This window comes from Simochromis diagramma, unplaced genomic scaffold (assembly GCF_900408965.1).
Source record: "Simochromis diagramma unplaced genomic scaffold, fSimDia1.1 OVJJ01000361.1, whole genome shotgun sequence".
NCBI lineage: Eukaryota > Metazoa > Chordata > Actinopteri > Cichliformes > Cichlidae > Simochromis > Simochromis diagramma.
Genome location: NW_024386860.1, coordinates 10,730,573 through 10,758,052, shown reverse-complemented (window position 1 = coordinate 10,758,052; position 27,480 = coordinate 10,730,573). Strand labels below are relative to the sequence as shown.

Below are 27,480 nucleotides of genomic sequence, written 5' to 3'. Positions count from 1 at the left end.
ACATGTGGCTATAGATTACAATAATGTTCATACAACAAACATGTTACGTCTTGACAGTGAAAAAGTAGAATTTGCACCTTTAAAATAAAGACTAGATCACTGTGACTCATCTACCTTTTTAAGAATGTAGAGTGGTCTGTGGAGGAAACACAAATAAATGTAAGCGTTAACTTTTGATGGGGTATGTATACAGGGTATTTCCCTAAAACAAGCTGAAACTGCACTTTCCGTTTCAGGAGTGATATTTTACCACTTCTGGTACCTAAAGGAGAAATGTGACTGAGGACTATTAATGGTCTGTGACGTGTGTTATTTTCCCCATGCAGTCACAGTTTACAGTATGACACTGATATATAGGCTCCCACGAGACAGAAGCTATTAAAAAATAATAATAACATACATTTTACATGAAAACAGAAAAACAAACAAATAAAAACACCAAGAACCAGCAGCCCAATGAAAGGAGGTCCAGACAACTAAGCAAAGTAACAAAACTTTGACATTGATTGAAAGTTAATTAATATTAATATTTTTGTAATATTATGTGCATATGCTTGATTACACAAACATTTCTAATAAATTTTATGTAACAATATTGAATAATTAAACATTTTATTCACTAATGAAGTCATCTATTAAGATAGTTATCCTGTCCTGACAAATGCTGAATCACTATGTCCTGATAACCCCAGGACAAGGGTGGGCAAGAGTACTACAAACACCCAAAGATCCACCGACATATCTTTTTTGGCTGACACTGGTCTGTAATCAAATCAGGCGGAATATGCTGGTGTCAGTGGCTGACATTTAGCTGTTGTGAAGAGCTAAAACAATTTAACACACTCAAGTTATTTTAAACATTTCCTTACATGGTACAGTATTAAATAACAGAAATATAATAATAATTTAAAAACATATTAGTTTTAGATTTTGTTCAAATTGTTGCTTTAAACATGCGTATCAGCCTAGAATAACTACAAGCACCTATCACCATAATGAGTCTTGCACAACACCTCATTCAAGACCTGATTGATGAAATGTTCATGAATAAAAACCATCTGTAAAAAAAAAAAAAAAAAAAAAAAAAAAAAAAACCTGAACATTAGAGGCACCATAAAAGAAATATGTATCCTATATTAGACTGGACTACATAAATTATTTGGCCACTAAATAGGAGTAAACAGGAGTAAAAATGCAAGCAAAAAGAATTAAGACAGTATGCTTTGTATCATAGTTCGGGCAATTACAGTAACACACAAAGAGAGAAAGTTGATGTGTAAAAAGTTGGGTCCTCGCTCTCTGATCCTCTGATATCCAGTGAAAGCTGTCAATTTCAGGGAAAACAGGACAGGGAGAGCGTCACAGTGAATTACATCATAATCCAAACAAACATTAGTGCAAGTGTTTGACCTCTAACTAAAGTCCAGCAAGATACCCTATCAATGCTAGAGCCAAGACATACAGGAGTAAAGTCCAGGCCTCCATATTAACACGGTGGTTTGAGTAAATAAAACAATCAAAAAGGCAAAAGAAACACTAATGAAACAAGATGGAGCGAGACAGTAAAAAAAAAAAAAGGGGGGGAGCAAAGCTCTGCCTGAAAGGCAGATCAAAGAACAAAGCAGAGTTTTGTGCCCAAAATAATTGGACTTGATTACGGGGAGGGGAGCGCCTCTGGAGAATAAGATGCCAGAGAAAGAGAGAATGACCGGAGATGCAGTTCAGGATCAAGTGGGATCGCGTGTGTATGTGTGAGTGTGTGTGCGTGCGTATGCGTGTTATGTAAGGAATCCCCAGAGCAAAAACAAAAACGTAACCCTCAGAAATCGGCCTGATCATATACGTTAACTTCTATCGGTGCCAAGTATCAGTCACAGATCATTTATAGCCAATATCTGATTCACCACAACACAAACAGTGTGAAGGGGTTATGCCTGTTCGACAACATATCAAGCAGACATGAGAAAAATGCTACTCGTGTCACTTTATCTCACACAGCATGTGTGTTCACTTCAGAAAAGTTTTATCTTGCTCTTTTACTGTGATGCTTCTCACTTCGTTTGATCCCAGCTTATCCAAACAGAAGTGAGTCAGTATGTGGGTTTGTGTTCCGATTCATGACTAACCAGCAAATTTGATTTTTTTCTGGAACATTTCATTTGCTGCCACTGCCTGTAATTTCAAGAACTTATAGCAGTTTTGGTATGTGTGTGCTCCTGTATGCTGGAAGCAGCTAACACAGCCTTGAGCTACAAGACTTAAGCGGAGATAAGGAGGTCACGGAAAACTGGTGAGCTCACACCTTTCCAATCCTGCACTCCTTCAATCCCAACCAATGCTGACTCACAGCACATTACTTGAAGATATTTATCAGACTTTGCACAGCTCCCTCTGGAGCCACAAAAGCTTTTATACAACTTGTCCGTGTATGCAGAAGCACTCCCAGCGAGTTGTAGGGGACTTTTCTTGTAACAATCTGTGGAGTTTCTCATTAAGTCTGAAAGCCTGAGCCAAGGTAACCTGATGATGTCATAAGTGCTGTTTTAATCAAACTGTAAATGAGTCAAAGTTGATATTATATAATGTTGAAATCAATAGTGCTCCACGTGACGTGTAAATTGAAGAATAAAATGTATGCCTCTGACCCACTGGTTTAACAAACAAAAGCTAACCTTATCTAAATTCAAATAATCTGTTCCTGAAACTGGAATATTTTTTCTTTTTGCTTATTCTTCAATTCAGCCGAGACTGGAGGCCACCCAGGGTTCTGCTCAAGATTTCTTCCTGTAAAGGGATCCTCCCAACACCACCACCAAAACAGGGACTGAAAAGATCCCCACACCTCCCCTTGGAAGCTACACGTTCACTACGTATACACACATTTTACACACACGTGCTACTTTACTATTGGCTTAATCAGAGTCCCGACAAAAACTGAACCTTTAACAACTGTAATACCAACAGCTTAATAAAACAGGGAGAGCTATGTCTGTCAGTAAGACCTTCTACTATGTGCATGTGTCAGTGCAACAAAATGACTGGCTTGTATGTTTTCCGTTTCAGCTTTGGATCATATTTAGTAGCTTTGCTGGATTTCCCTCCATAATAATAATGTAAGATTTATCTGACATGTAAAGTGCCCTAAGTGACTATTATTATGAAGTGGAGCTTTATGGTTAAAACTGAATGTAACAATTGAAAAGAAACTGAATGACGCTATTCCTCCCTCTCCTCCTTATCGGGGTTCAGGTGTATAAGCAGAGATGCCAAGACCTCCCTCTCTCCAGCCACCTCCTTTAACTCATTCTAGGGTACACTGAGGCATTCCCAAGCATGCTGAGACACATAATTACCCCACCATATCTTGTGTGGAGAGATTATGTCTGTGTCTGTTCCAGGGCCTTCTGCCTGGAACAGACACATGCCCAAAACACCACATATAGGAGGTGCCCAGCAGGCATCCAAGTCAGATGTTTGAATTACCTCAACTAGCTCCTTTTGACATGGAGTAGTAGCAACTTTACCTTTCCTAATGATTAAGCTCCATCCGTTAATTGCCATCTTATCGTGTGGGAGGGGTTTGCGTACTTGCTTGATCCCAGGAGCTATGTTTTCTGGGGCAATTTGCCCCCCCAGTAAGGTCTAAATTGGTCTTAGGTGTGCCCAGACTAAGAGGCATTCAGGGGGGGGAAAAAAACACAACCTTAGGAAGAAGTAGTCAAGGTCAACTGCTAATCGGCCTGCCATAGGGTTATCATTGCTCCACCCCAGATCTTCATGGACTTGGTTTAAGGGTGGGTGCTCGCAGGAGAGTGGTTGTCAGGCCTTAGCCTATGGAGTCTGGGCAGGAACAGCACAAAAGCTGTGAATCCACCAACTGCAGGAGGAACACGGAGCACAGAGGGAATAGCAGTTTGATTCCTTTTTGATGGTTCTAAGGAACTGAATACAGTACATAGTGTGGAGGAAAACCATTTGTTCATTTTGACTCTAAACTCAGAGCTGCCTGTGACAGGTTTACAATTCATTCCAATAACACTCCAAAATGACCTTGTCCTCATCCGGACCCCTCATTAATAAGTGGCTAACGAAAAGTATGGGGATAACCACAGTGTGCACAAAACCATAAAGTCAACACTGACAAGAGCAATATTCCACTAGCTGTTCAGGACAAAAGAGCTCTGACCATGGCATGCCCTGTGTGGGTGTGAATGCTGATTACAGCCTGTCACTGTGTGTTCAATGCAGGAGAGCTATAAGGAAAACGTCACATGAGCAGCATGTGAGCTAAAGTGCCTCGTATAGAGCAGGGTAGCTTACAATGCCAAATTAATCCACACGAGGAAGGCTTAGAGGTGAACTCACTCAGTTCATTCATAATAGTATAACAATGCAGGTCTGAGCGATAAAAGTGCATCAGCTTCAAACTAATTTTACAGACACAATTAAAAAAAACTGAGAAGCCAGATCCTTTTGAATGAGTAGGAGCTGACCCAGCTTATACAGTGACAGTTTGATTTTCAGCAGTTAATATTTGCCCAGGCAAACAACAACTGTAGGGAATTTATAGGATTTTATATATTAAACTGGGTATGATCAAAACACCTACCTGTGCAAGTTTTTAGAGCAGAACAATTAAAAAGCAGCAATGCCTTTAAAATTTAAACTCAAAAACATCATTAATTCTGTCCATTTAAAGGATCGGTAAGTTATAAAATCAGTTTGGCTTTCCAAAATATACATACACTGTGACTTTACACTGCATGGTAGCGTCTTGTACATTGGCATGACACAAATCAGAAGTGCATGTTTAATGCCCGTCATAAAAGGCTTCTCCAGTTAGTTGCCGTCTCTCATCTTTTGAAGGAAAAACATCAAAACCAGCCATTAAGCCTTGCGACCTATTAGGACAAGTCACATATTCTTTTTATTAGCCACGATTACAGGCTGTGGCTTCGATCACACAGTCCAAATCACCAGACCTTATAGGGTTCTGCTCAATGGCAGGCCTGACATCATTACATCACTATCTTATTCATAGATGGTTTCCAGAGAACAAAAATAAATTTCCTATTTTATTGTCAAAAATGTAAGCACAGAAGTCCCACTTTTTACCACTTACTCGCACTGGCCCTGCTACACGCTCTGGCTCGCAGCAAAGGAAAAAACAACAACAAAAAAAAAACACTTAAAGTGATGGTCTCATTTTAGAAGAATGAATTTTGGTTGGAAAATCTTTTGTTTGGTGCGCCAGTGCTGGCTTCAGCCAGAGTGCAATAGGTACTGCTTTATATGTGTGCAATGCACATTTTAAATGTTTATGCACACTCATTAGCCTTCATGAAGCAGAGGAAAAAGTATTTGTGGACATTTGGGCCAAAAGCATACTGAAATTTAACAGAGTGAATCCTGTGGATGACTGCAGCAATCTCTGGATCTGCTGCATATGGCTCCTGCTGGCTCAGCACAGAGGACCCGAAAGCTGTCATCGCAATACAAGTTTCTGAGCAGGAAGAGCAGGTGAAAGCAGTCCTGGCCGTCACCCAGCTGTTAAGTGTGGAGCGGTCTATCCTGCCTGACACCTGGGTTGGCAACGCATATAACAAAAGCAGTGATGCAGCTAAAAACAACAACAACATAGACTTCTGCATCTGAATTATGTATTTCACTTATGAAAAATGGGCTGACTAGAGAAGAAAAAAAAAACTGGGAAAAGCAACTGTTACTGGAAATTTCACTGCAGAACCACTGTTGTTTACACATTCCAGTGGAAAATTTCTTGACCAGCTAATGTCAGGTTTAGATATTTTTTAGTGATGGCAATGGGAACTTGACAAGATGAAGCTTTTTTAAAATTAGTTTCAGTTGTCATCTGTACTTTCCACATTGTGTGAGGCATCCTAGAGAATGAAAATGCAAGGCTCTTCTTCAGGACTTGGCTTCGAGATCAGAAAAAAACCAAGTAGAACAAACAGATAAGTGGTTTCTGTAGCCAAGTATGGGCACAATTTTAAATGCTTTAATCCAGTGCCAACACTATGACAAAGTATTGCTGTGAGTACTTCAAATACTGTGTTTGAGGGATAAAAGATATCTAATATAAGCTCTCTAAACAATAAAGGAATCCATCTAATATGAGAAATAAACAGACAAGATTATGAACTTTCCATTTAGCTTTTTTAGCCAATATTGTTTTGTTTTCTGAACTTTCATATGGGTTTTTTCTGCTTGTAATGAGCCCTAACTGAGCAGAAACATGGTGAATTATTTTAAATCAGGATATTATTCAGGGGTCAACATTATTCTTCTCACTTAAAGATAGTTTCAACAAGTCAAGCTCTATTTACTGAAACACAACAGCTGAAATCAGGAGAAGGAGAGAGCACATTATAAAAAGTTGAAAAATATATTGATGCATCATCTTCAATGTAGTGCTGCAACCGTTAGTTGGGGAATCAGTTGGTTCTAAGCTTTGGTAATTTACAATAAGTAAACAAAAGGAAAGTAAAAATCATGTGTCCAACAAAATGTGGATTTTCCACTCTCCTCAGTTTTTAGAGTGTTCGTAAGACTGAAACTTTACTGCAGAAACTGATGAAATTATGATTGTCGTGTTACATTTCTTTTAGCCAGACTTTAAAAAAACAGATCTTGGATTTTGAAACCCACGTGTCATGAAGGCAGGAATCCTCATTTTCAAAATCCTGATTTTGTGATCACTGTCACACCGTGTATTAGAAGACGTTACTAGTAACACCTGAGCTTTGTCGCAAGTTCACAGCTGCACTCAAACTAAAATACTGTATATCACAAACAGAAAGCTCGCTTTCTCTTAGCCACACAGCCATCTAACTGTTGCCTTAAATAAGACCCACACATTAGAAAGTCAAAGTATAAAGCAAATGCAGGCATTAAGGTATAATGTGAGAAAATCGCTCAAGGCCCTTGTGATTTATCTGCTACTGTGTTTCAGTTCCTGGCATCAAGGCAAGTTCAACTGTATTCACAGCAGTACTTTGGTCTGAGTAAACCTGTGGGAACTGTGATGCAAGGAGTTATCCTTTAATGACTACCCGGGACACTGGGCTCAGACACAGATTTGTCAAATGTGCATTCAGACAAAACACGTGTGATTGAGACTGGGGAGTAAAAGCCAAAGGCAGAAGACTCCAGACAACAAATCCTCACAATCCCACCTCAGCCCGCTCTCCCACCCACTGTTTACTTTGAGTGCTGATGGAACGATAAAAGGGGAGGTATCCCCGGGTCGTTGTAAACAAAAAGGGGAAATTTATATAAACTCTGTGAAATTTATCTCAGAGGACATTGCTTTGGATATTTTTAAAGATAAGACGTGAGTCAAAGCGTGGGATGAAACATTACGAAACACTATCATTTTATTAACGCAGCCCAGGTTTCAAGCAAGAGGACAGTTTTGCTTTGAGGAAACTGTTAATTTCTCTTTTGTTCTGAGTGGAGAGATTATATACTCTAGAGATGGTCGCTGGTAAGTTGGTAACAGCACAGTAATGTCAAGATTGAGGTTTAAACACAGCCTGCTGATTAAGGCTCTCTGCCAAGAGCAAAGACTGTGTGCTGGAGAGGTCTGCTGACTTGCTGCTAAACAACAAAACCGATTCAAAAACAAAAATACGGCTCTTACCTGATAAACGTGGTCCAACTTCAGCAAGACATGCGGGTCCTCTGACGAGTCATAGCATAGTGACAAAGCCGGACTAAGTCAGAAGAGAAAACACGAGAGAGGAAAAAAACAGCGAAGAGTCACTTCAGTAAACTTTTTTTGAACGCTGTTTCACTTTCAGGTACTGTCAGCGTTACTTTGACCTCGCCAGCTGCTGTCTCTGTTAAACCGACGGTCACTTTATCGCATTTTTTCTGGTGTTTAATCCTCACCTGGTTTGATTCAGTCCCTTCCCAGCAAAAAGAAAAATAATGACAGATGAGCGCGAGCGGTTTGTCGGCACCAACAGGTGAAAGCACGCGGAGGAGGGCGACGACAGAGAAGGCGGATGCCGACTAATTAAAGTGTTAAGGCTAGCGGTAGTCACAAACCAGTATGCATACCTTTTTTCTCGACAGACCTCACACCCGGTTTCTGCGCTGTGGAGACCTCAGGGAGAGTTTCGTTCAAGTCTGGCACTGAAATGGGATTTCTATTCTGGGAACTGACGGGGTTTCTCATTGTGGAGTGATCTGGGCATGCTGCCATACTCTGCGAAGAGACTACTTAAATACATTTGATGACATGCTCCTGTGGGAATAATATAATAATATACTGATACAGAAGAGGCTGAAACAACTGCACAGGCTCCAATTTAGTTCTGAGAAGCATGGCCGGATTAACTCCCTAGGGGGGGGGCTAATTTTGTGACAGATTTGTCCAAATTTGTCACAAAATTCATGAAACAGCCAGTTTAATCTAATAATTTGTGCTTCTGAACAAAAGTTGTCCAAACTTGACCCCCATAGTTTCATTTAACTGAACACAAGTTTAATATCTATTGACTTGTGTCCAGGTATACAGGGTGAAGAATTTCCCCTTTTGAAGAGATTTTTTACACCCTCTTAATAAAACTACATGGTTGGGTTTTGTGCATTTAAAGACCTCGGTATGATCTTGTGATACTTGGTTAGGTTCAGAAAAGAGGTCGTGGTTTGGGTAAAAATGCAACAGTTGCAGTTTTTTCTTTTGAAAGGTTTATTTTCTTGGTTGCCAGGGTGACACTAGACCACTGCAGCAGGCAAGAAATTTCATACTTAAGTACATTAGTCTCAAAGTTGTGCTTAATGTAATGAAAAATAAAAGTGGCAGTTTATGTGCATGTACACGAATAAACAGATTGCTTTTCCATTATTGTTTTGAGACTTTCTTGAACCTGCACACAGATAATAGATACTTCATGGGGTATGATAGCTAAGTAATTTTGCTTCATTTGATAATATTTCCAACAAATTAATCAAATTATTTAAACCCAAATCATAAGGAGGGGTCTCTGGTCATCTCTACATTTTGGTAGCCTACCCTTGCAGGGTGGGAAAGGAAGGCTTCGTTTTGTTATAATATACAACAAAGACATAAAACCTCCATAAAGTGTCATCAGAAGCATGTCAACAGACCACAGGGTTCTACATGATCTCGTAAAAGTTATTCTTTTATTAAAGTTTATTAAAAACAGGGGCCTTGGGATGCCAATATGTTCACCAGATTTTGGGGTGTGTGGAACACAGGAATCATAAAACACTAACACATAAACAGTTTAAAACTACATGTTCACACTTTAAATTCCTAAAAAGGTTCCTGAAAATAGTAATACATATACAAATGATGACCATCAAGACACAAAGGCTCAAAAACTTAAGCTTGTGCTACAAAAAATAACCCATTGACCTAAATCACTGTGCATATGCAAAAACATATGTAGTACTGTAAGAGCATATCTATGTCTGCTTTCTGGCAGATTTCTACTCATCCTTGTAGAGACTGAAATACCATGAAATATTAAATCTCTGACATGTTACTGTGATACAGTATGCTACTTGGTGAGCAGAAAATGCTAAAACTCTAGTTACTTATAGAACATAAAATAGCACACTGAACTCTGGACCTACACACCACAAATTTACTTCCGCATGTTAAATAGTGATTTTTCCCAGAGGCAAAATCCACTCCTTTCACTCTGAGGGCTTTATCACCCTGACTGGCCTCTTTACACATCTTCTTGTGAATGAGCCGATAGTGTAATAGATTCTTTCCAGTGACATGTGGCTGTGTGAGAGAGAATGGGCAGCAGGTTAATAGTGACATAGTGTAAGTGGATTGAGAGGGAGCGGTTAAAAAAAAAAAAAACACTGGCTGGCAGATGGGTGAGAAAGAGTGGGTGAAAGGACAGCTGGCACATTGATTCCCAGCAGTAAAAGAGCAAAGACAACATTTTACGTTGCAAAGTAACATATCTTCAGCCTGATGGCAACAATAGTCACATACACCTCCTGCTTTGAATAAAGAACAATGCAGGTGTCTGTCAGCGAGTACACGAGGTGAGGTGGAATAATAATAATGCTGTTTGTCTGGAAGGCAGACAGAGACAGCTGCTAGTGCTTCACAGTGTTAACTTGCATGAAATAAAGCAACACCCAGCAAAAGCAAAGTTTTCTCTAACTTACATGTTTTCCTTTAATATTAGTAGGAACATCAGTAGGAATTGGATCCAATATACGTCAGACCAGTATAGTGTAACAGGACCATTTTGGACTCTTATCATTAGATAGAACTCACTATTCCAGTACTGTTTCATTAACAAGTATTTGTTTGCTTAGTAAAATCAGAAAATTGTTCTATAAATAATAGGACTGCAACGATACACAAAAATCACGGTTCAGTTCGATACTTTGGTGTCACGGTTCGATATTTTTTCGATACAAAAAAATGTTCATGCCTTTTCAATTTGTCATTTATTAAAATTATAAATATATATTTTAACTCAAAAGTACAGTTTTTAAATTTAATGTTGCTGAAACAACAAAATAACAAAAATAAATAAATCTATCTGATCGAGAAATCACTCATCTTTGGAAAAGAGAGTTTATTACAGAGAAATGGCTCTTTCCAAAATAAAAGCTATACCATATGCTTCTTCTGGGCTATATTCTCAGCAGCATATTAAACATATGAGGTCCCCATAAGGAGAATCATGTGCTAACGGCTGTCTAAATGACTCGGGTAAAGTTTGTAACATGCGTGCTTGTTGTTTTTGTCTGCTTCCACTTGTCTTTGCACTAGGATGATGTCGGTGTAAATGTGCAGTCATATTCTTTGTGTTCCCACTAGTGCTGTCAGCGTTAATCTCGTTAAAATGACGTTAACGCCATAACGCGGCAAATCTCCGTTAACAAGTTACCGCAGATCACCCCATGCGTGGGGCTGGACGGTGTCAACAAGTTAACAAGCTAACTGCGCTAACGCACTACTTCCCACCAATTGCGCATTGCATGGCACATCCGATATACTGTTTTGCTTTTGTCCATGACGCGCTTACCATCAGGGTCATGCTTCACATGAAAACCAAGATAGTCCCAAAGGCCAGATCTGAATGAGGGTGGGGGAGGTTCAATTTCGGCTAGCGTTGAAGCAGTTGCCATGTTGCAACGAGCTTAGCTTCTGTCTTGCTAGCTTGCGCTGCGCTGAGTGGATCTGCACTCGACAGTGCAGCCTAGGCGGAGTAGTCAACGCAGATCCACTGAGCGCTCAACACAGACAGCATCGTCAGAAGAAAAGTTGATAAAATAAAGAAAGAAAATTGTATTGTTCGATACATATGCGTACCGAACCGAAAGCACTGTATCAAACGGTTCAATATCGATACGAGTATTGTTGCACCCCTAATAAATACTAATCCATTTGCTGTTTAGATTTTTCAGTTTCCTGCTGATAGGAGTGCACTGTTGTCCTCATGTTTTAGACCTGTGCAATTCACTGTGTAAAACCAAAGAACTTTTAGTAACTTACCTGGATGCTTATTTTGAAGCACTGGTTTAAATTCATCTTAATGTCATTAATAACCATGACAACTATAAAAAAGTGGCAGTTTAACTTCTTTTAGATTTAACTTGAGTGCCATGTCTCCTCTTCTTATACCTCTATATGTCTCTGGTTCAACTCATCAGATAGTTTTTACTGTATTAGTAACTCAAAGTAACAGGCTACTATAGCATTTAATCTGGATTGATGGCACAACCTTAAACATCACACATGCTTCATAATTCTATATCAGTGCATCTTGTTTAGGTTATCTCTTTGTAAACAGACGGCTCTGCAGAATCATGCTGGACTAGAAATAGTGCTCTTTGGGATATTGTTGTATTATTAAGAAAAGTTTAAGGGCTATTCATGTGATTTAATTGCACTTACATAATGTAGAGGTATTTAAAAATGGTCAGACACACATTTTGACTATTATTCCCTGCAGATGTGACTAAATTTTCCATAATGCTACTCAAAGCATGTATAATGTTGTATACAAGAGACTTGGGAAACATGGTAGATTCCAATTGTTCATTTTACCAGGATGGTTGTGTCTTTTTTAGCAGGCTATTTGAGAATACAAATACAGTAGAACACAATTTTCATTTATCTTGAACTCTGTTTTGTTTAATGACGGTCTTTGAGTATAGAGCATTCGTATGTTTTTCCGACTACTGGCGATTAAAAGTGCCAAACCACTTAGAAATGCCAGATGTATCAACAATAATGATTTATCTTTACAAATAATCTGTTAATTGTGGAAGTTCCTCAAACAAGTGCGGGCACTTGAAAACAAACATTTTGACTCAGGCCCCCAGAGGCTCAGGATCAATCCTCAGACGATCACACAGCTAACTCCCACATGTAGAAGTTTCTGTGACTGAGTCAGAGGGCAGCACGCCCAAACAAACCTGTCTTGCGGGCTGATGATCTGTTAACTATGAGAACAGCTTGCACAGTCATTGGAAAATCTGGAAGCAGTTCTGAATCCTGGCATGAGCTCACTTTTTTGTACCTTCCTTTGATCATAATAAACATTAAAAAAAAAAAAAAATCAAATTCCTGTTGGACATCTAAAGGAACTTATGAGATCACAAACAGATTGCAATGGCACATTGTGCAAGGAAAACTTGCCATTATTGATTGTGAATGCAAATAGTGTAGTTTTAGTTCCCTGCTATGCAAAAAAGCCATTGCCTACACAAGACTGAAAGAGTGTGTGTGCATGCCTGCGTATCTTTGGCTAGGGGAGACCGGAACCACTGAAAAGGCCATGTGGAAGAACTCATTTGTCCCAGTTAAGCATTCATGAATACTAAATCAAACCTTGAATGGAACATTCCTACCCCAGTTTTCCTGCTCATAAATTTCCTTCCCAATTCACAATAACACATCTGAATGAATACTTACATAAAAATGTAAACAACTTTACACCATTAACAAAGTATACTATTACCGTTTTTAAAATGCATTCATAAACAGCTAAAATAAATATAAATATACATTTTTAAATATAATGTAAGTAGCTTAACAAAAAATTATCACAACAGTTCAAAAATTAACTTTTGCATTTACACAGGGAACCACAATAGAGCACTCTATGATAAGCAATTTTGATTAAAATGTAAATATCAGTAATTTTGTGGTGGTGCTCAGGACTTTAGTAGAAGCCTTTTTCATCCATTCAAATGCTGTGCACTCCACAAACTAGATTAGCAGGCACTGAAATATCTGCAAAAGTAGATGGAAAATATGTTTTTAGTAAATGTGACATTTGATGTAGCCAAACCAGTGCAAAAACATCTTCTTTGGGACATGACTTAAGAATTGTGTTTACTAGCAGACAGAGGTGGTTGTTGGCTGAAATCCTGATGCCACTGTCTTTCATACCTATTTTTTTAGGCTTAGGGAGGTTCAGGTTGTTCATGATCTCCACAAACTCCTCCATGCTCTTAGTCAAGCGTGGGTTATACTTGCGCTCCTCGCCCACTGTAGAAACCGTCTGACCTAAAACGCAAAATTAGATGCAGACCAGCATGACAGTTTTAGTTTTTGTAGTTCTAAATTCTGCCAGCTGTTAAATCTGAACAATTAAAATATTTACAAAGAAACAACATGCTTCTGACACACAACACATGCACTGTAAAAACGTAAAAACAACATATATACTACATCTGTACCAGTTCCTATGAGTGGGAAACTAATGGCCGATGTGGCTGAGCTTCAGATCTGTGCTGTTCGAAATTATTCACATCAGTGACTCTTAAGATACGCAATACACATTTACAAACATTTGCATGTGAATGTGTGTTTTTAGCCAACCTAAGTAATCATGTGCTGGGTAGATGAGGCACTCATCAGGCAGGGTGAAGATCTTCTCATGGACTGAATGGTAGAGCTTTTTGGCACAACCTTTAGAAGAATAGCTATAAATCAGACAATTGCAATGGAAAACATATGAAACACTGCCCCCTTGTGTTCATTTAGAAGAACCACAAAAGAGTGCATGCGTACCCTGCTGGAAGTCTGTCCTTCCACAGCCTCTAATGAGGAGAGCGTCACCAGTGAAAGCCATGCTCTGATCCCCAGTTACCAGGGTTATACACCCATCAGTGTGTCCTGGTGTCTCTTTCACAGTCAGAGACTAAAGAAGAGAAAAGACAAGTGTCATGTTAAATCAGTTTTATCAAGCAAACAAAACCAAACAGGTATCAAATCAAAGCATGTCAAATCAGTTTTATCAAACAACTGTATACAACACATACAAACACTATTATAAACAAAGAGTGGTTTTCTTCTTACGTGTCTTCCAAAGGGGATATTGTCTCCCTCTGTTAAGTGGATGTCAGCAGTGGCACCACTGAACTTGGAGATGGCACTCTTCAGTCCAGCCACTCTTTGCTTCATCAGGCCAGTGCTTGTTATGTGGTCTGCGTGGCAGTGGGTGTTAACTACCAGAAAAATCACTGCATTTATCACCAATTGAAAGATTTAATATTGATTCTTGGTATAAACTTATGCAATGTGTATATAGGCGAGACAGTCAATGTCCAGTTTATTAAGCACACTGGTTTCATCGCTCGTTATCGCTAATACCCAAGCAGCCAATCACATGGCAGAAAATTAATGTGTTTCGATATCTAGGCATATTCAAGCCAACTTACTGGAATTCAGACTGAGCATCACAGTGACGACCAAAGGTGATTTAGGTGACTTTGAATACAATACGGTTGATCGTGTCACATGGGCTTGTCCACCACTCATTACAAGCAAGTTATGTGGAAGATGTGGTGGAGATCATGGATGTACCGCTGACAAATCTGCAGCAACTGCATGATCTTATCATGTAAATACAGATTAACATCTCTGAGGTATGTTTTCAGCACCTTGTTGAATCTATCCCATGAAGAATTAAGGCAGTTCTGAAAGCTAAAAGGATTCAGACATAGTACTAGCAATGTGTATCTAATAAACTGTCCAGTCAGTGTATGCTTTAAATTTGGCCTTTTTTAATTATTATTTTTAGACATGTCCCCGCAGCCTTGTCTGCTATTGTCTACACTAAACAACGGTCACGGGGCAAGGAACGGACACACAGTTTTTTTCTTTCTCACTGCCATACAGATTAGTCTAATATTACATTTATGTTGCCCCTAATGTAAATGTATTTACAACATGGAGAAGATAGGACAAACATTTCATACAACTGTCATAATTTATCGTTTAACTCTACCCTGGGAAGGTAGATACCTGCCACTGTTAGATTGAGTCCAAGTTCCTTTATGAGCTTCAGGTCCCGGTCAATGGTCTCCAGCACAGGATCAATGATGACAGCCTCCTTGGTGTTCGTGTCTGCAAGCAGGTAGGTGTACGTGCTGCTCTCTGACTCAAACAGCTAAATGAAAAAGAAAACAGAACAGTGAACAAAGCACAGGTGTGATTCAGCAATAAATAATAACGGGAAAGGCACAGTAAACATCGTGTCCTCACCATACTTAGACAGGGTGTGTCTGACACAACAAAAGATAATAAGAGACAGAACAGATCACGGTATGAACTACAGTCAACAGTCACTTTATTAGGTATATCTTGCTAGTAACACCCCCTTTTGGCTTAAAAACTGCCTGAATCCTTTCTGGCATAGACTCAATAAGGTGTTAGAGATATATTGCACCACACTGACATGATATCATCACATAATTACTGCAGATTTGTTGGCTGCACATCTGAGATTCGAATCTCCTATCCCAAAGGTGCTCTACTGCATTGACATCTGGTGACTATGGAGTTTACCCGAGTACAGTAAGCTGATTTTCATGTTCAAGAAACCAGTTTAAGATGATATGAGCTTTGTGACATGCAGCGTTATCCTGCTGAAGGCAACCATCCAAGTATGGGTATGCTGTCGTCAAAGATGGATGGATAATGATCAGCAACATAACTCAGGCAGGCTGTGGTGTTTAACAAATTCTTTTAATCGATGGTTTCGTAGGGCAATCCATTTAAATCAGCCGTTTCTGTAACTTTCACATAAGCTTGTCTGCCACATTTAAAGACACTTAAATCACCTTTCTTCCACATTTTAATGCTCGGTTTTAACTTAAGCAGGTCATCTTGACGATCTACATACCTAAATGCACTGAGCTGCTGCCATGTGATTAGCCGATTAGATATTTGTGTTTGTTCAACAAGCAGGCCTCCGTAAAGGGTCTGGTGAGTATCTCAGTAATCAATGCAAAATGTTTACTTCTTAAACATTTACCAAGTTACCCATTAATTCTGCGTTTATGACCACCTCAAAAGGAAATTGCAGTTGGCGACAGAATCACTTACTGATATACTTCCTCATTGTGATGTGTCTGGGCATATCACACAACAACTTCAACAATTGTTAAACAAGCAGGAGTTTTCTTTCTTGAAATGCCTTTTTTTTAAAGATGGCATGTGATCAATTTATCAGCTGGTTTCAAATATTACAATAAAAAAAATGTAGGGTCATATGACGCAGCAATTTTCATCACATGATGCATGCACATGAGGTATACTTCATTAAGCATTCCCATGCAAAGCTACTTTTTTGAAGACACATACTTTGCTGTTTTGCAGATATAGGTAGTAGTAATAGTGTAGCTATATGAATCATAAACCTGCTACTAATTTTTGTCACTTACTACAGATTAAGAGCGGTTTATAAAGTCATTCAGATATCACACTGCTTCAAAGCAGGACCAGAAACAGTAACATAAAGCAATAGTAAATGTGGTTTTTAAAGGGGTCATTAAGTGATTTATATATCTCATGTATACTTTACACTGTAGCTGCGCTACTTTTATTTAAGTACATCTAACGCATTTCGTTTAGCAATTATGGAAAAGAAACTTCAAAACTTTTGGGACTTTTGCTCAGCCGTCATTTCCTTGTAATACCACTTTTATCAGGATGCAGGACACCACACAAGAGTCTGAAAATCCAAAGTTTGTTTGGATAGACAGCTGAGCACAAAAACCCACCTGAACTTTAAAGGAACTAATGCAGAAAGGAACTTCATAGAAAGAAAACAAGATGCTAACGGCTAAAGCTACCGAGCTCACTTCCCACAACCGGTGGTACAAAAAAACTACAAGTACTCTTGCCTCTTCGTTACCACGTATGGTTGTAAACAAACAGGAGCAAGCCATCAAAATATGCCGACAGACTACCTGTCTGAAGAGGAGCCCTTCCGTCTTTGCCATCCTGGCTCAGTGCGATCTGCTGGTAACCCGTAGCGTCTGAAAAACAGTGCTTCAACCGGGACAGACGCATCTGTTTTGTTTCCTAATTCGAGTCCCCTGCATTTGTCCTGAGTCGTCCCAGGAATGTCAACAAGCCACACCCAACAACAATCGTGGATCAGTGACCACACCCACCTACCTACTTACCTACTTCCCTAACATTGGCTGGTTTCGATATGGGCGACATGGGCCATTGCCCAGGGCGGAAGCGTGGTGGGGGCGGCATCATAGCATCGGCAAAAAAAAGTTGCTCGCACCCACGCTGCCCCGACATTATGTCAGCGCATTTTGGGGATTGCATGGGCACCGATCGGTTTTGCATTGCCCATTTGCGACGAGGTGCCCTGCATTTACGAGGTGCGGCTGCTGCCACCTGCACAGGGAGGAGAGGGGCGGGACGGCGGGGGGAAGCCGGAGTACCCGGAGAGAACCCACGCAAACACGGGGAGAACATGCAAACTCCACACAGAAAGACCCCGGCCTGATGGTGGAATTGAACTCAGGACCTCTTGCTGTGCGGTAACAGTGTTAACCACCGTGCCACCGTGCTGCCCTGAAATAATATTAAAAATAATAATTAAATGGATTTTATTTTAAAAGACTTTAACAGACCCTGTTAATAGTATAGACACAATAGTAGTCATAACAGGAACCAGTAAGGTAGCCACAGAATAGTTCATTAAATCCAGAAAGTCCAAGAGAGTCGTTTTCTTTTAGTATTGTAGATATGTGTGCCTATCACCAAGTTTGCATGAAAGAGACTCTAAAACATTTGTTGAAGGCTGATTTTAATATTTATGTGATTTTATTTTAAAGGTCTATAAAATGTGGTGCCATTTACACAATAACAAATTTGTTTTAAAACTCCTTCACACACACCCATTGGATGAGCCATCATGAGCATTAAACTGAGAAAGTGTGGCATCACCACATATCTGTGGGGAACGGTTGCTATGAAAAACAAAATGATAGTAACTAAAAAATAACATTAATATAGTTTTTTTTCCTAAATTACTTAATGATTGGAATCCAACTGAAATACATGAAAAAGTACACCATCTTTCAATTCTAAGCTTTTACATAACACATTATAATTATCTGATCTCTAACAGTTCATGAAAGTAGATGAAATATAACCTCAGATGATCAACACAACACGACTATGATTCAGTGTCATTATTTATTTAACAGAATCTAAACCAAGTTACAAAGTTTTTATAGTAAGCTTTTATGTCCTGCTATGCAAAAAAGCCTTTTCCTGCACAGAAGCTTTCATGATTACTAACCTAACCTTGAGGAGAATGTTCGTATATGAACTTTCCTGCTCATAAGTAATTCATAACAAATCATCTGAAAAATTTGCTTACATTCAAGAAACTTTTTCTTACATAGATACATTTAAAATGTATAGAAATAGCAATTCAAGTATATACCTTATATATATATACCATACAGAATCATTAAAAATCACTTTATAGTAAACATTTTGACCAATGTCCCACAAAATAGAGATGCAAATGTTAATTACTCTACAATTATTACAATTATGTGTTTTCATTATTATCCTCTTGTGGAGCACATTCAGTCCACACATTTAGTCTTGCAGTCCACAAACCAGATTAGCAGGCACTGCAGTTGCTGCAAAAAAATAAATAAATAAATAAAGTGCTTTTTACTGGAAAACATAGTTGGTTGCAGAACTGTAAATATGATAGTTTATTTTTTTCTTACCCATTTTTTTGGGATTGGGCAGGTTCAGGTTGTTCATGATATCTGCAAACTCCTCCATGGTCTTTGTTAGGCGTGGATTAAACTTGCGCTCCTCGCCGACTGACGAAGCCATCCGACCTGAAACACAAAACAGATGGAGACCAGTGTATCAGCCAGATGCTACACCCTGGACATGTTTCCAGTCCATTTCAGAGCTAGAAAAAATGGAGCCGGCGCACAACAACTGCCCTGTAAAAACCTAAAAACAGAACATACTATACAGATTGCAGAGCACCTGTACCGACTCCTGTCAGCAGAAAACTAATGAATTTAATTTTGCTATGCTTTTATATATGATGTAATGCTTACTGCTACACAATAGTATTATATAAACCATTCCCTTCAGTGACTTTGTAACATGTATAAATATTTGGGGATGTGTTTTCAGCCAACCTAAGTAGTCATGTGCTGGGTAGAGGAGGCACTCATCAGGCAGGGTGAAGATCTTCTCATGGACTGACTTGTAAAGCCTTTTGGCACAACCTTAAGAAAATAAGGCAAAGGTTAGACAACTGCAAAGGAAAACTGATACTGTACTCCCCCCTTTTCCAACAAGAATAAAAATCATAGAAACGCAAAATGAACAAAAACACAAGCATAAAGCAAAAAGAGTATGTGTACCCTGCTGGAAGTCTGTCCTGCCACAGCCTCTAATGAGGAGAGCATCACCAGTGAAAGCCATAGTCTGATCCCCAGTTACCAGCGTTATACACCCATCAGTGTGTCCTGGTGTCTCTCTCACAATCAGGCACTAAAGGAAGGAAAAGAAGAATGTCAAGGCATGATAATTAAATAGGTTTTATCAAGCAAATGCAACAAAAGGTTTTAGGTATTTACAAAATAACTGTACGCACACGATATTGCAAACAAATAATGTTTTTTTCTTCTTACGTGTCTTCCAAAGGGGATCTTGTCTCCCTCTGTTAAATGGATATCAGCAGATGCACCACTAAGTTTGGAAATGGCACTCTTCAGTCCAGGTACTCTTTTCTTCATTGGTCCTGTGCTTGTTATGTGGTCTGCATGGCAGTGGGTGTTAACTATCAGCAAAATAAAGATAATGTAGGTCAATATAAAGCTGGAATATAATTGAGACTTGTGGTACACCCTCCAATCAGTTTAGCGAGTAGGGGGTTGGACACTTTTTTCCTTTTCAGAACACCTTTGATTCCTCGTCACACAGATTCAACTAAGTGTTAGAGATTTTGGTCCATGTAGCATGCAGGCATGACAACATCCCGCTGTTACTGCAGATTTGTCAGCTACACATCCATGACGCTAATCTCCCTTTCACCACAGTCTATTGAATTAAGGCTGTGTGACTCTGGAGGCCATTTGAGTACAGAAACCAGACTTTGTGACTTGCATTATTATGGTGATTGAAGCAGCCATCAGAAAATAGGTACATTGTGATCACAAAAAGATCGACATCAGTAACTCAGGTAGGCTGTGGAGTTTAAACGATGCTTAATTGGTAGTAACGGGCCGAAAGTGTGTCAAGAAAATATCACCCACACTACTATACCACCATCACCAGCAGCCTGAACTTTTAATAATAGGTCGTTTCATAATAATAATAATCATAGGTCGTTTGATTCATGTCGTTTATGCCGAATCCTGAACTAAACATTCAAATGCCACAGCAAGGTTTGTTCCAGTTTTCCATTGTCCAATTTTGGTGCAAATTATAGTCTTGGTTTATGTTCTTAGCTGACAGGACTGGCACACAGTGTGCTCGTCTGCTGCCGAAGCCCACATGCGTCAAGTTTCTTTGAATCACCTTTCCCCTTTTCTGATGCTTGGACTGAACTTCAGGAGGATATCTTAATGATGTCTACATGCGTAAATGCACTGTTTTTAAATATGTGTATTAAATAGGTGTATCCAATGAAGTGGCTGGTAAGTGTATTTCCAATTTGGAAAGATATATAATAATAATGGATTGGATTTATATAGCGCTTTTCAAGGCACCCAAAGCGCTTTACAATGCCACTATTCATTCACTCTAACATTCACACACTGGTGGAGGCAAGCTACGGTTGTAGTCACAGCTGCCCTGGGGCAGACTGACAGAAGGGAGGCTGCCATATCGCGCCATCGGCCCCTCTGGCCAACACCAGTAGGTGAAGTGTCTTGCCCAAGGACACAACGACCAGGACAGAGAGCCCGGGGATCGAACCGGCGACCTTCCAGTTACAGATACGCTTCCCAACCCCCTGAGCCATGGTCGCCCCTTAATATATATATGTATCACACTAGCAGGAGTCCTTTCATACAAACAGCATTACCTACACTTAACAACGTTTTTGGGTCAGAAATAAACAATCATTTCTGAACCAGGTAAAATATTTATGCTGCTCCTAATTTGTATTTGCAGGTTGAGAAAGATGGGATTCTGTGTTAATTTATGTAGTTACCTGCCACTGTCAGTTTGAGTCCAAGTTCGCTTACGAATTTCAGGTCCCTGTCAATGGTCTCCAGCACAGGATCAATGATGACAGCCTCCTTGGTGTCTGCGTCTGCCAGCAGGTAGGTATATGTGGAGCTCTCTGACTCAAACAGCTAAATGTTGGAGGGGAAGCACAAAGCAGCAAACAGCAATAACTAACAATAAATAGGAGCGGTAGTAAAGGTTACATTATTATCATTTCTCCTCACTTGTGTTTATAGATAACGTGTGCTTTGTGTGTCTACAGTAAAATGGTAAATGGTAAATGGCCTGCATTTGTATAGCGCTTTTCTAGTCCTTAAGGACCCCAAAGCGCTTTACACTACATCCAGTCATTCACCCATTCACACACACATTCACACACTGGCGATAGCAAGCTACATTGTAGCCACAGCTGCCCTGGGGCGCACTGACAGAGGCGAGGCTGCCGGACACAGGCGCCACCGGGGCCCTCTGACCACCACCAGTAGCCAAAGAGAGACATTTTCTTACGAAGCTTGAAATAAAGTATTGCACTTTGTACTCCACTACATTTATTCAGAAGCTATTAGCATTAGTTATATGGCAGGGATATAAATTATTAATCAACAAATAATTTCTATTTTAGATTAAGATGCTAAGCAGAGCATCAGGTAATTCAGATTTGTTCTTTCATCAACTTAAAATATCAAACATATTAACAATATGATATGCATCTCTGAAGTGGGTAATTTGAGCAGGTTTTCTTTCACTTAAGGTACTTTATAGTGATGCTATTGCTTTTTAGACAAACAAACTTTTTATATTTTGTTTTCTGCACTCCTACTTTCACTTTAGTAGAATATATAAACACATCTTCCACCATTATGTAAACTGGTTAATCTAAACTCAACAATTTTGAACAATATTTCTTTTTTCAGGACAGATCGTTTTAAACAAGTGCAGAACATCCAAATATGATGTGAACATACCTGTCTGAAGAGGAGTCCCTTTACCATTGCCATCCTTGCACAGTATGAGCAGCTGGTAACCGGCAGCGTTTTAATCGGGACAGAAACACAAACTCTGGGTTGCTGTGTAAAGCATGACTATTTAAAACCCTAACCACACCTACCTGCCTACCTACATACCTGCCTACCTGCCTTGGTAACGCCCCCAAATTAGAATAATTTTCAGAAGTCATCATGATAAAAAGGAAGAACATCACGTACTGCACACTATCTTTATGATCATCATCAATAAAATTATTGTTAATAATATTACTGTTAATAAGATGAAGAAGAATTTAAACACTTTTAAGTGTTTTACTTTTATAAAAGTTAGACTTAGAGAAGTATCTTTGCTGTTACAGCTTTTTCCCCCATATACATTTTTCAGTCACACTTCTCCTTATAATGGCTCTCTAATTAAACTAATTTTAATGTAAAGTCACTCAAGGTCACAGACCACTGCGGCTCGCCGTTTTATTGGGAACAACCACAACCATCTATTTAGTAATGCTCGTATCAGTACATCTTGTTTTTTTTAGCTATTCACTGATTGTGAACTTGACCACAAATAGCATGCTCTGGGTCAAGCAGAGATAATGTGACTTTTATTTTAGATTACACAGACACAATACTGAATCCTAGATTTTACAATATGCTACTCAAAAGCACGTGCAATGTTGCATTCAAGACACTTTGAATGTACAGTAGAGAGAGGCGTTTACTGAGCAGGCTGTTTGAGGATTGAAATACAGCTCTACACCATGTTCATTCAACTTGGAATTTATTTAATGACAGTCTTCGGTGAACATGAGACATCCATATTCACTCGGGTTTTCAGGCTCAAACCATCATCACCACAGGGCTTCATCCACAGCAGCAAAAGACATAAAAAGTCTGAGTTAACCTGGCAGGTAGTGTTCCTCCATGAAGAGAGAACCAGAATTGATACATACAACTCATGTGGTGGTCTTTTAATCACAGGCAATAGTAAAAAGTTATATTCACATGAAATCACTTGCTTATGAACATTTTGATTCTGGCCTCCAAAAACCTCAGGCTCAAATTGTCACACAGCTGCAAGTTTGTGTGGCTGAGTCAAAGGGAAGCACTCTAAAACAAACCAGTCTTACTGGCTGAGGATCTGTTATATACAAGAACAGCATGCATGGGTCACTGCAGTCTGATTCCTTCTTTTAGAGCTAGAGAGTAAATAATAATCATCATTTTCAACATATAAAAGGAACATGTGAGCTCATAATGCTATGACATGTTGTGCAGTAACATCTTAGCTGTTATTGATTTTAAATGCAAACAGCATAAGTTTTATTTTCCTGCTATTAAAAGAGGCCACTGCTTGAGGTACTGTGAGTGTGTGAGGCCTTGACTACACGACACAATTGTACCTTTTAAGCATTCACAAATACTAAACTGAACCTTCAGTGTAACAATCCTATCCAAGCTTTCCTCTTCCTCCCCAAATTTACACATAATGACAAATCTGAATAAAGTCAACTTACTTTTAACTTTACACAGTTAACAAAGGGTACCATTACTGTTCTTTCCTCAAATACAGATATTAATTATTTTGAATATCTAAAATAGAAGCAGATTTATTTCAAGTACAATTGATCAGTAGCTGCACTATAAATGATAACAGCAATTAAAATATACAGTTTAGATTTAGACACAGAACCACAATAAAGCACTTTATGGCAAGTAGTTTGATTAATTCTGCTAAACAGACACAGAATGTCTATCACTGTGCAATGATGTCATTAGCATCGTCTTTCGTGCAGAACATTCAAACATGGTGCAGTCCACAAACCAGATTAGCAGGCACTGAAATATCTGCAACAGAACAAGGAAAAAATGTTTATAGTAAATGTGACGCCCAGCACGTAAAACCTGTGGTGACGTCTCATAGGCACGAGAACTAGAAATGTGGAGATGACATGGATAGTGAAAGGCTGTAGATACTACTGTTAAATACCTATTTTATTAGGCTTAGGGAGGTTCAGGTTGTTCATGATCTTCACAAACTCCTCCATGCTCTTAGTCAAGCGTGGGTTAAACTTGCGCTCCTCGCCCACTGTAGAAACCGTCTGACCTGAAACGCAAAAACAGATGCAGACCAGTGTGACATCTTTAGTCTTCGTGGTCCTGATTTTTGTCACATGTTAAATCTGGTCAATGAAAACATTTATACAGAAACATGCTTCTGACACACAAAAGATGCACTATAAAAACAACATGTATACAACATCTGTTCCAGCTCCCATTAGTGGGAAATTAATAGCTTTACATTTTCAGTGCTTTTAAGCACAAGCTGAAAATCTGTATTACATAAAAACATTCACACTAATGACTCTATAAAATACATAAATGTGTGTCTGCATGTGTTTCAGCCAACCTAAGTAGTCATGTGCTGGGTAGATGAGGCAGTGGTCAGGCAGGGTGTAGATTTTCTCCTGGATTGACTGGTAGAGCCTTTTGGCACAACCTTAAGAAATGAGAGAAAACTTAGAAAACTGCTAAAGGCAATGGCTGTAATACTGCCCCCTTGTGTTCATACAGAAACACTACAAATGAAAATGAACAAAAACACAAGCATAAAGCCAAAAGAGCATGCGTACCCTGCTGGAAGTCTGTCCTGCCACAGCCTCTAATGAGAAGAGCATCACCAGTGAAAGCCATGCTCTGATCCCCAGTTACCAGCGTTATACACCCATCAGTGTGTCCTGGTGTCTCTCTCACAGTCAGAGACTAAAGAAGAGAAAAGACAAGTGTCATGTTAAATCAGTTTTATAAAGCAAACATAACCAAACAGGTATGCAACACTTACAAACACTCCATCATAAAAAAAGAACTTTTTTTTCGCCATACGTGTCTTCCAAAGGGGATCTTGTCTCCCTCTTTTAGGTGGATATCAGCAGATGCACCACTGAATTTGGAGATGGCACTCTTCAGTCCGGCAAGTCTTTTCTTCATTAGGCCAGTACTTGTTATGTGGTCTGCATGGCAGTGGGTGTTAACTTAAAAAAATAAAAAGAAAGTTTGAATGTGAGTCAAGATTACTGTATATTTTAATCTGCATATAAGAAGAGTCAGTGGAACACAGATCACTGCAAAATCATTTCATAATATTTACTCTTAGGTATTATTATAATATAATATAATATATACATACATACGTGTATGTATATAGGTATGTATATAAATACACATTAACGTATATTGGCTCAGGGACAGAGACTCAATTTCAATTTCCCCCAGAAAACAGACGTTTAAAGAGGGAAATACAAACAAACAAGTCCAGTACTATATTTATTTTGGCCCCAAGGGTAATAATGAAGTATGTTTTCATAAAGTTCATTCAAGCTTTAAGTAGGGCTGATCTGAAAATGCATCTTAGTGTCAGGGTTAGGAAGATGGAGCACATTTCCTTAAGTTGTTATGTTTTAACTCAACTTTGGGAAGGTAGATACCTGCCACTGTCAGTTTGAGTCCAAGTTCGCTTACGAATTTCAGGTCCCTGTCAATGGTCTCCAGCACAGGATCAATGATGACAGCTTCCTTGGTGTCTGCGTCTGCCAGCAGGTAGGTGTACGTGCTGCTCTCTACTTCAAACAACTAAAGGGGGGAGGAGGGAAAAAAAGGTGAGTACACAGGTGTGACTCAGTAATAAATAAAAACAATAGCGCAAGGGTAACAAGGGTTACACACTCATTCATAGACAATGTTTGTAAGAGACCAAAAAACTGAAAGAAAGAACAGGTTATAATATAGGGCAACTTGTTATCATATAAAAACATCCTTATCAACTGTGTCAGGAAGCATTCAGGGGTCATACAAATGCCCCTGAAAGATTAGCTGTCAAGTTTTAGTATCCGAAACAAAACTGCGCATAGATCAACTTAAAGGGTTGTTTGACTCGAAAATGATCCACATAATTCATCCAACAACCTAACTTGGTTGCGCATTAAAAGAACTAAAATTAAATGCTCCTTATCAGAAATATAACAATGAGCTAAATGCTAACTCACTTCCTACTTAACGCTGTGAAGACGGTTGCAAAAAATCCTAAAGAAAATGTCGTTTTCTTCCTGAAGGCAGGAGGATCCAAACAGGCGCAAAATGGCAAGGTATAATCATCTATAACCTACCTGTCTGAAGAGGAGTCCATCTGTCGTTGCTATCCTGGCGCAGTAGGATCTGCTGGTTACCCATAGCGGCTGAGCTCCAGTGATAAAGCCGGGGCAGAAGCGCCTGCTCTGGGCTGCCGCGTAATTCAAGCCGTCAGCGTTTGTCCTGAGCCGTAGCGTCGAAGCCAGGGCCCGCTGAACGGGCTTCACTCTGCTTATTACCGAACACATAGTCGCCGATGTGTCCTGATTTGAACCTCTTGATAGCGGGCAACACTACCGCACGTACGCGTAGGTTCCGCAAAGAGAGACCGTGGGTAGTAGCACTATGAACTCTGTGTTACCTGCCGCTTATCACACTGACTGTCAATCAGTCCTTGGAAAAAACAACACAAGGACTTCAGTGTCGTTTGGAAGCTCCACTGTCAACAGCTGCTTTTACGGGCTGGAGCCGTGCCAACTTGTTTCTTATTAAGCGGTAAATATGGGTTTATGGGTAAGTGAAGCTGCCGGCTAACTTCCTGCACAGCTGAGTACCGTCTTCGCCGTCCTCAGTGAGACGCATGCGCCCTGGAATGAGGGGCCTGGCAATGTACACAACAACGTAGCAGCGGCCTACGTGACATTTACGCTGTCAGGCAAGTAAACATCGTCCAAACACAACCTTGTATAAAACGCTCAGTCATCCGCTTTAGTGGAGTAATACGGATGGAAAACAAACAACCAAATAAAAGCTTTGTGATGAGCTACATGAAAACAGTATTTTCTCCCTTTGTCGTTTTTTTTTAAGTCTAACTTGCATGTTTCAGATCCTCAAACAAATTTTGATACTAAGACC

The 27,480-nt window shown here is 39.4% G+C and overlaps 2 protein-coding genes and 2 long non-coding RNA genes across 11 annotated transcripts; 1 reads left to right on the top strand and 3 right to left on the bottom strand.

The window, feature by feature from the left end:
- Positions 1 to 1,228: 1,228 nt before the first annotated feature.
- Positions 1,229 to 8,078, bottom strand: LOC120732710. Its single transcript, XR_005695656.1, has 2 exons — positions 7,915 to 8,078; positions 1,229 to 7,736 (listed from the first exon to the last, which is right to left on the bottom strand). It is a non-coding gene; the product is annotated as an uncharacterized LOC120732710 (long non-coding RNA).
- Positions 8,079 to 12,147: 4,069 nt separating this feature from the next.
- ethe1 (ETHE1 persulfide dioxygenase) lies at positions 12,148 to 17,548 on the bottom strand. 5 transcript variants are annotated; one of them, XM_040030475.1, is made up of 7 exons: positions 17,242 to 17,527; positions 15,293 to 15,437; positions 14,345 to 14,508; positions 14,057 to 14,186; positions 13,865 to 13,954; positions 13,433 to 13,549; positions 12,148 to 13,273 (listed from the first exon to the last, which is right to left on the bottom strand). In XM_040030475.1, exons 1-7 carry the CDS (start codon positions 17,272 to 17,274, stop codon positions 13,227 to 13,229), a joined length of 726 nt encoding a protein of 241 aa, XP_039886409.1. In that variant the 5' UTR covers positions 17,275 to 17,527; the 3' UTR covers positions 12,148 to 13,226. The 5 variants fall into 5 exon arrangements, with proteins under 5 accessions (XP_039886409.1, XP_039886410.1, XP_039886407.1 ...); XM_040030476.1 differs by having other exon boundaries at positions 14,345 to 14,493; positions 17,242 to 17,515; XM_040030473.1 differs by having other exon boundaries at positions 12,148 to 13,549; positions 17,242 to 17,531.
- LOC120732704 lies at positions 15,660 to 27,022 on the top strand. Of its 2 annotated transcripts, XR_005695654.1 has the most exons (4): positions 15,660 to 15,844; positions 19,988 to 20,063; positions 21,544 to 21,612; positions 25,075 to 27,022. It is a non-coding gene; the product is annotated as an uncharacterized LOC120732704 (long non-coding RNA). The 2 variants fall into 2 exon arrangements; XR_005695653.1 differs by lacking the exon at positions 25,075 to 27,022 and having other exon boundaries at positions 21,544 to 21,656.
- LOC120732700 (persulfide dioxygenase ETHE1, mitochondrial-like) lies at positions 18,085 to 26,901 on the bottom strand. Of its 3 annotated transcripts, none has more exons than XM_040030472.1 (7): positions 22,483 to 22,732; positions 21,501 to 21,645; positions 19,975 to 20,123; positions 19,705 to 19,834; positions 19,477 to 19,566; positions 19,045 to 19,161; positions 18,085 to 18,951 (listed from the first exon to the last, which is right to left on the bottom strand). In XM_040030472.1, the coding sequence occupies exons 1-7, from the start codon at positions 22,513 to 22,515 to the stop codon at positions 18,908 to 18,910; spliced, it is 708 nt and encodes a 235-aa protein (XP_039886406.1). In that variant the 5' UTR covers positions 22,516 to 22,732; the 3' UTR covers positions 18,085 to 18,907. The 3 variants fall into 3 exon arrangements, with proteins under 3 accessions (XP_039886406.1, XP_039886405.1, XP_039886404.1); XM_040030471.1 differs by lacking the exons at positions 21,501 to 21,645; positions 22,483 to 22,732 and adding exons at positions 25,986 to 26,130; positions 26,664 to 26,901 and having other exon boundaries at positions 18,475 to 18,951; XM_040030470.1 differs by lacking the exons at positions 18,085 to 18,951; positions 19,045 to 19,161; positions 19,477 to 19,566; ... (2 more) ...; positions 21,501 to 21,645; positions 22,483 to 22,732 and adding exons at positions 23,265 to 24,348; positions 24,491 to 24,607; positions 24,911 to 25,000; ... (2 more) ...; positions 25,986 to 26,130; positions 26,664 to 26,901.
- Positions 27,023 to 27,480: the final 458 nt, after the last annotated feature.

What these genes read in the sequence shown, in the direction of transcription:
- ethe1 (XM_040030473.1), bottom strand. Translation starts at nt 17,274, where the DNA reads ATGGCAAAGACGGAAGGGCTCCTCTTCAGACAG. An exon ending in AAGGGCTCCTCTTCAGACAG is followed by an intron (nt 15,438 to 17,241) that starts GTAGTCTGTCGG and finishes TTTTTCATTTAG; the next exon opens with CTGTTTGAGTCAGAGAGCAG. An exon ending in ACTCAATCTAACAGTGGCAG is followed by an intron (nt 14,509 to 15,292) that starts GTATCTACCTTC and finishes TGATAAATGCAG; the next exon opens with TGATTTTTCTGGTAGTTAAC.
- LOC120732700 (XM_040030470.1), bottom strand. Translation starts at nt 26,873, where the DNA reads ATGTGTTCGGTAATAAGCAGAGTGAAGCCCGTTCAGCGGGCCCTGGCT. An exon ending in CCCAGCACATGACTACTTAG is followed by an intron (nt 24,608 to 24,910) that starts GTTGGCTGAAAC and finishes TTTGCGTTTCAG; the next exon opens with GTCAGACGGTTTCTACAGTG. An exon ending in CCCTAAGCCTAATAAAATAG is followed by an intron (nt 24,349 to 24,490) that starts GTATTTAACAGT and finishes GTTCTGTTGCAG; the next exon opens with ATATTTCAGTGCCTGCTAAT.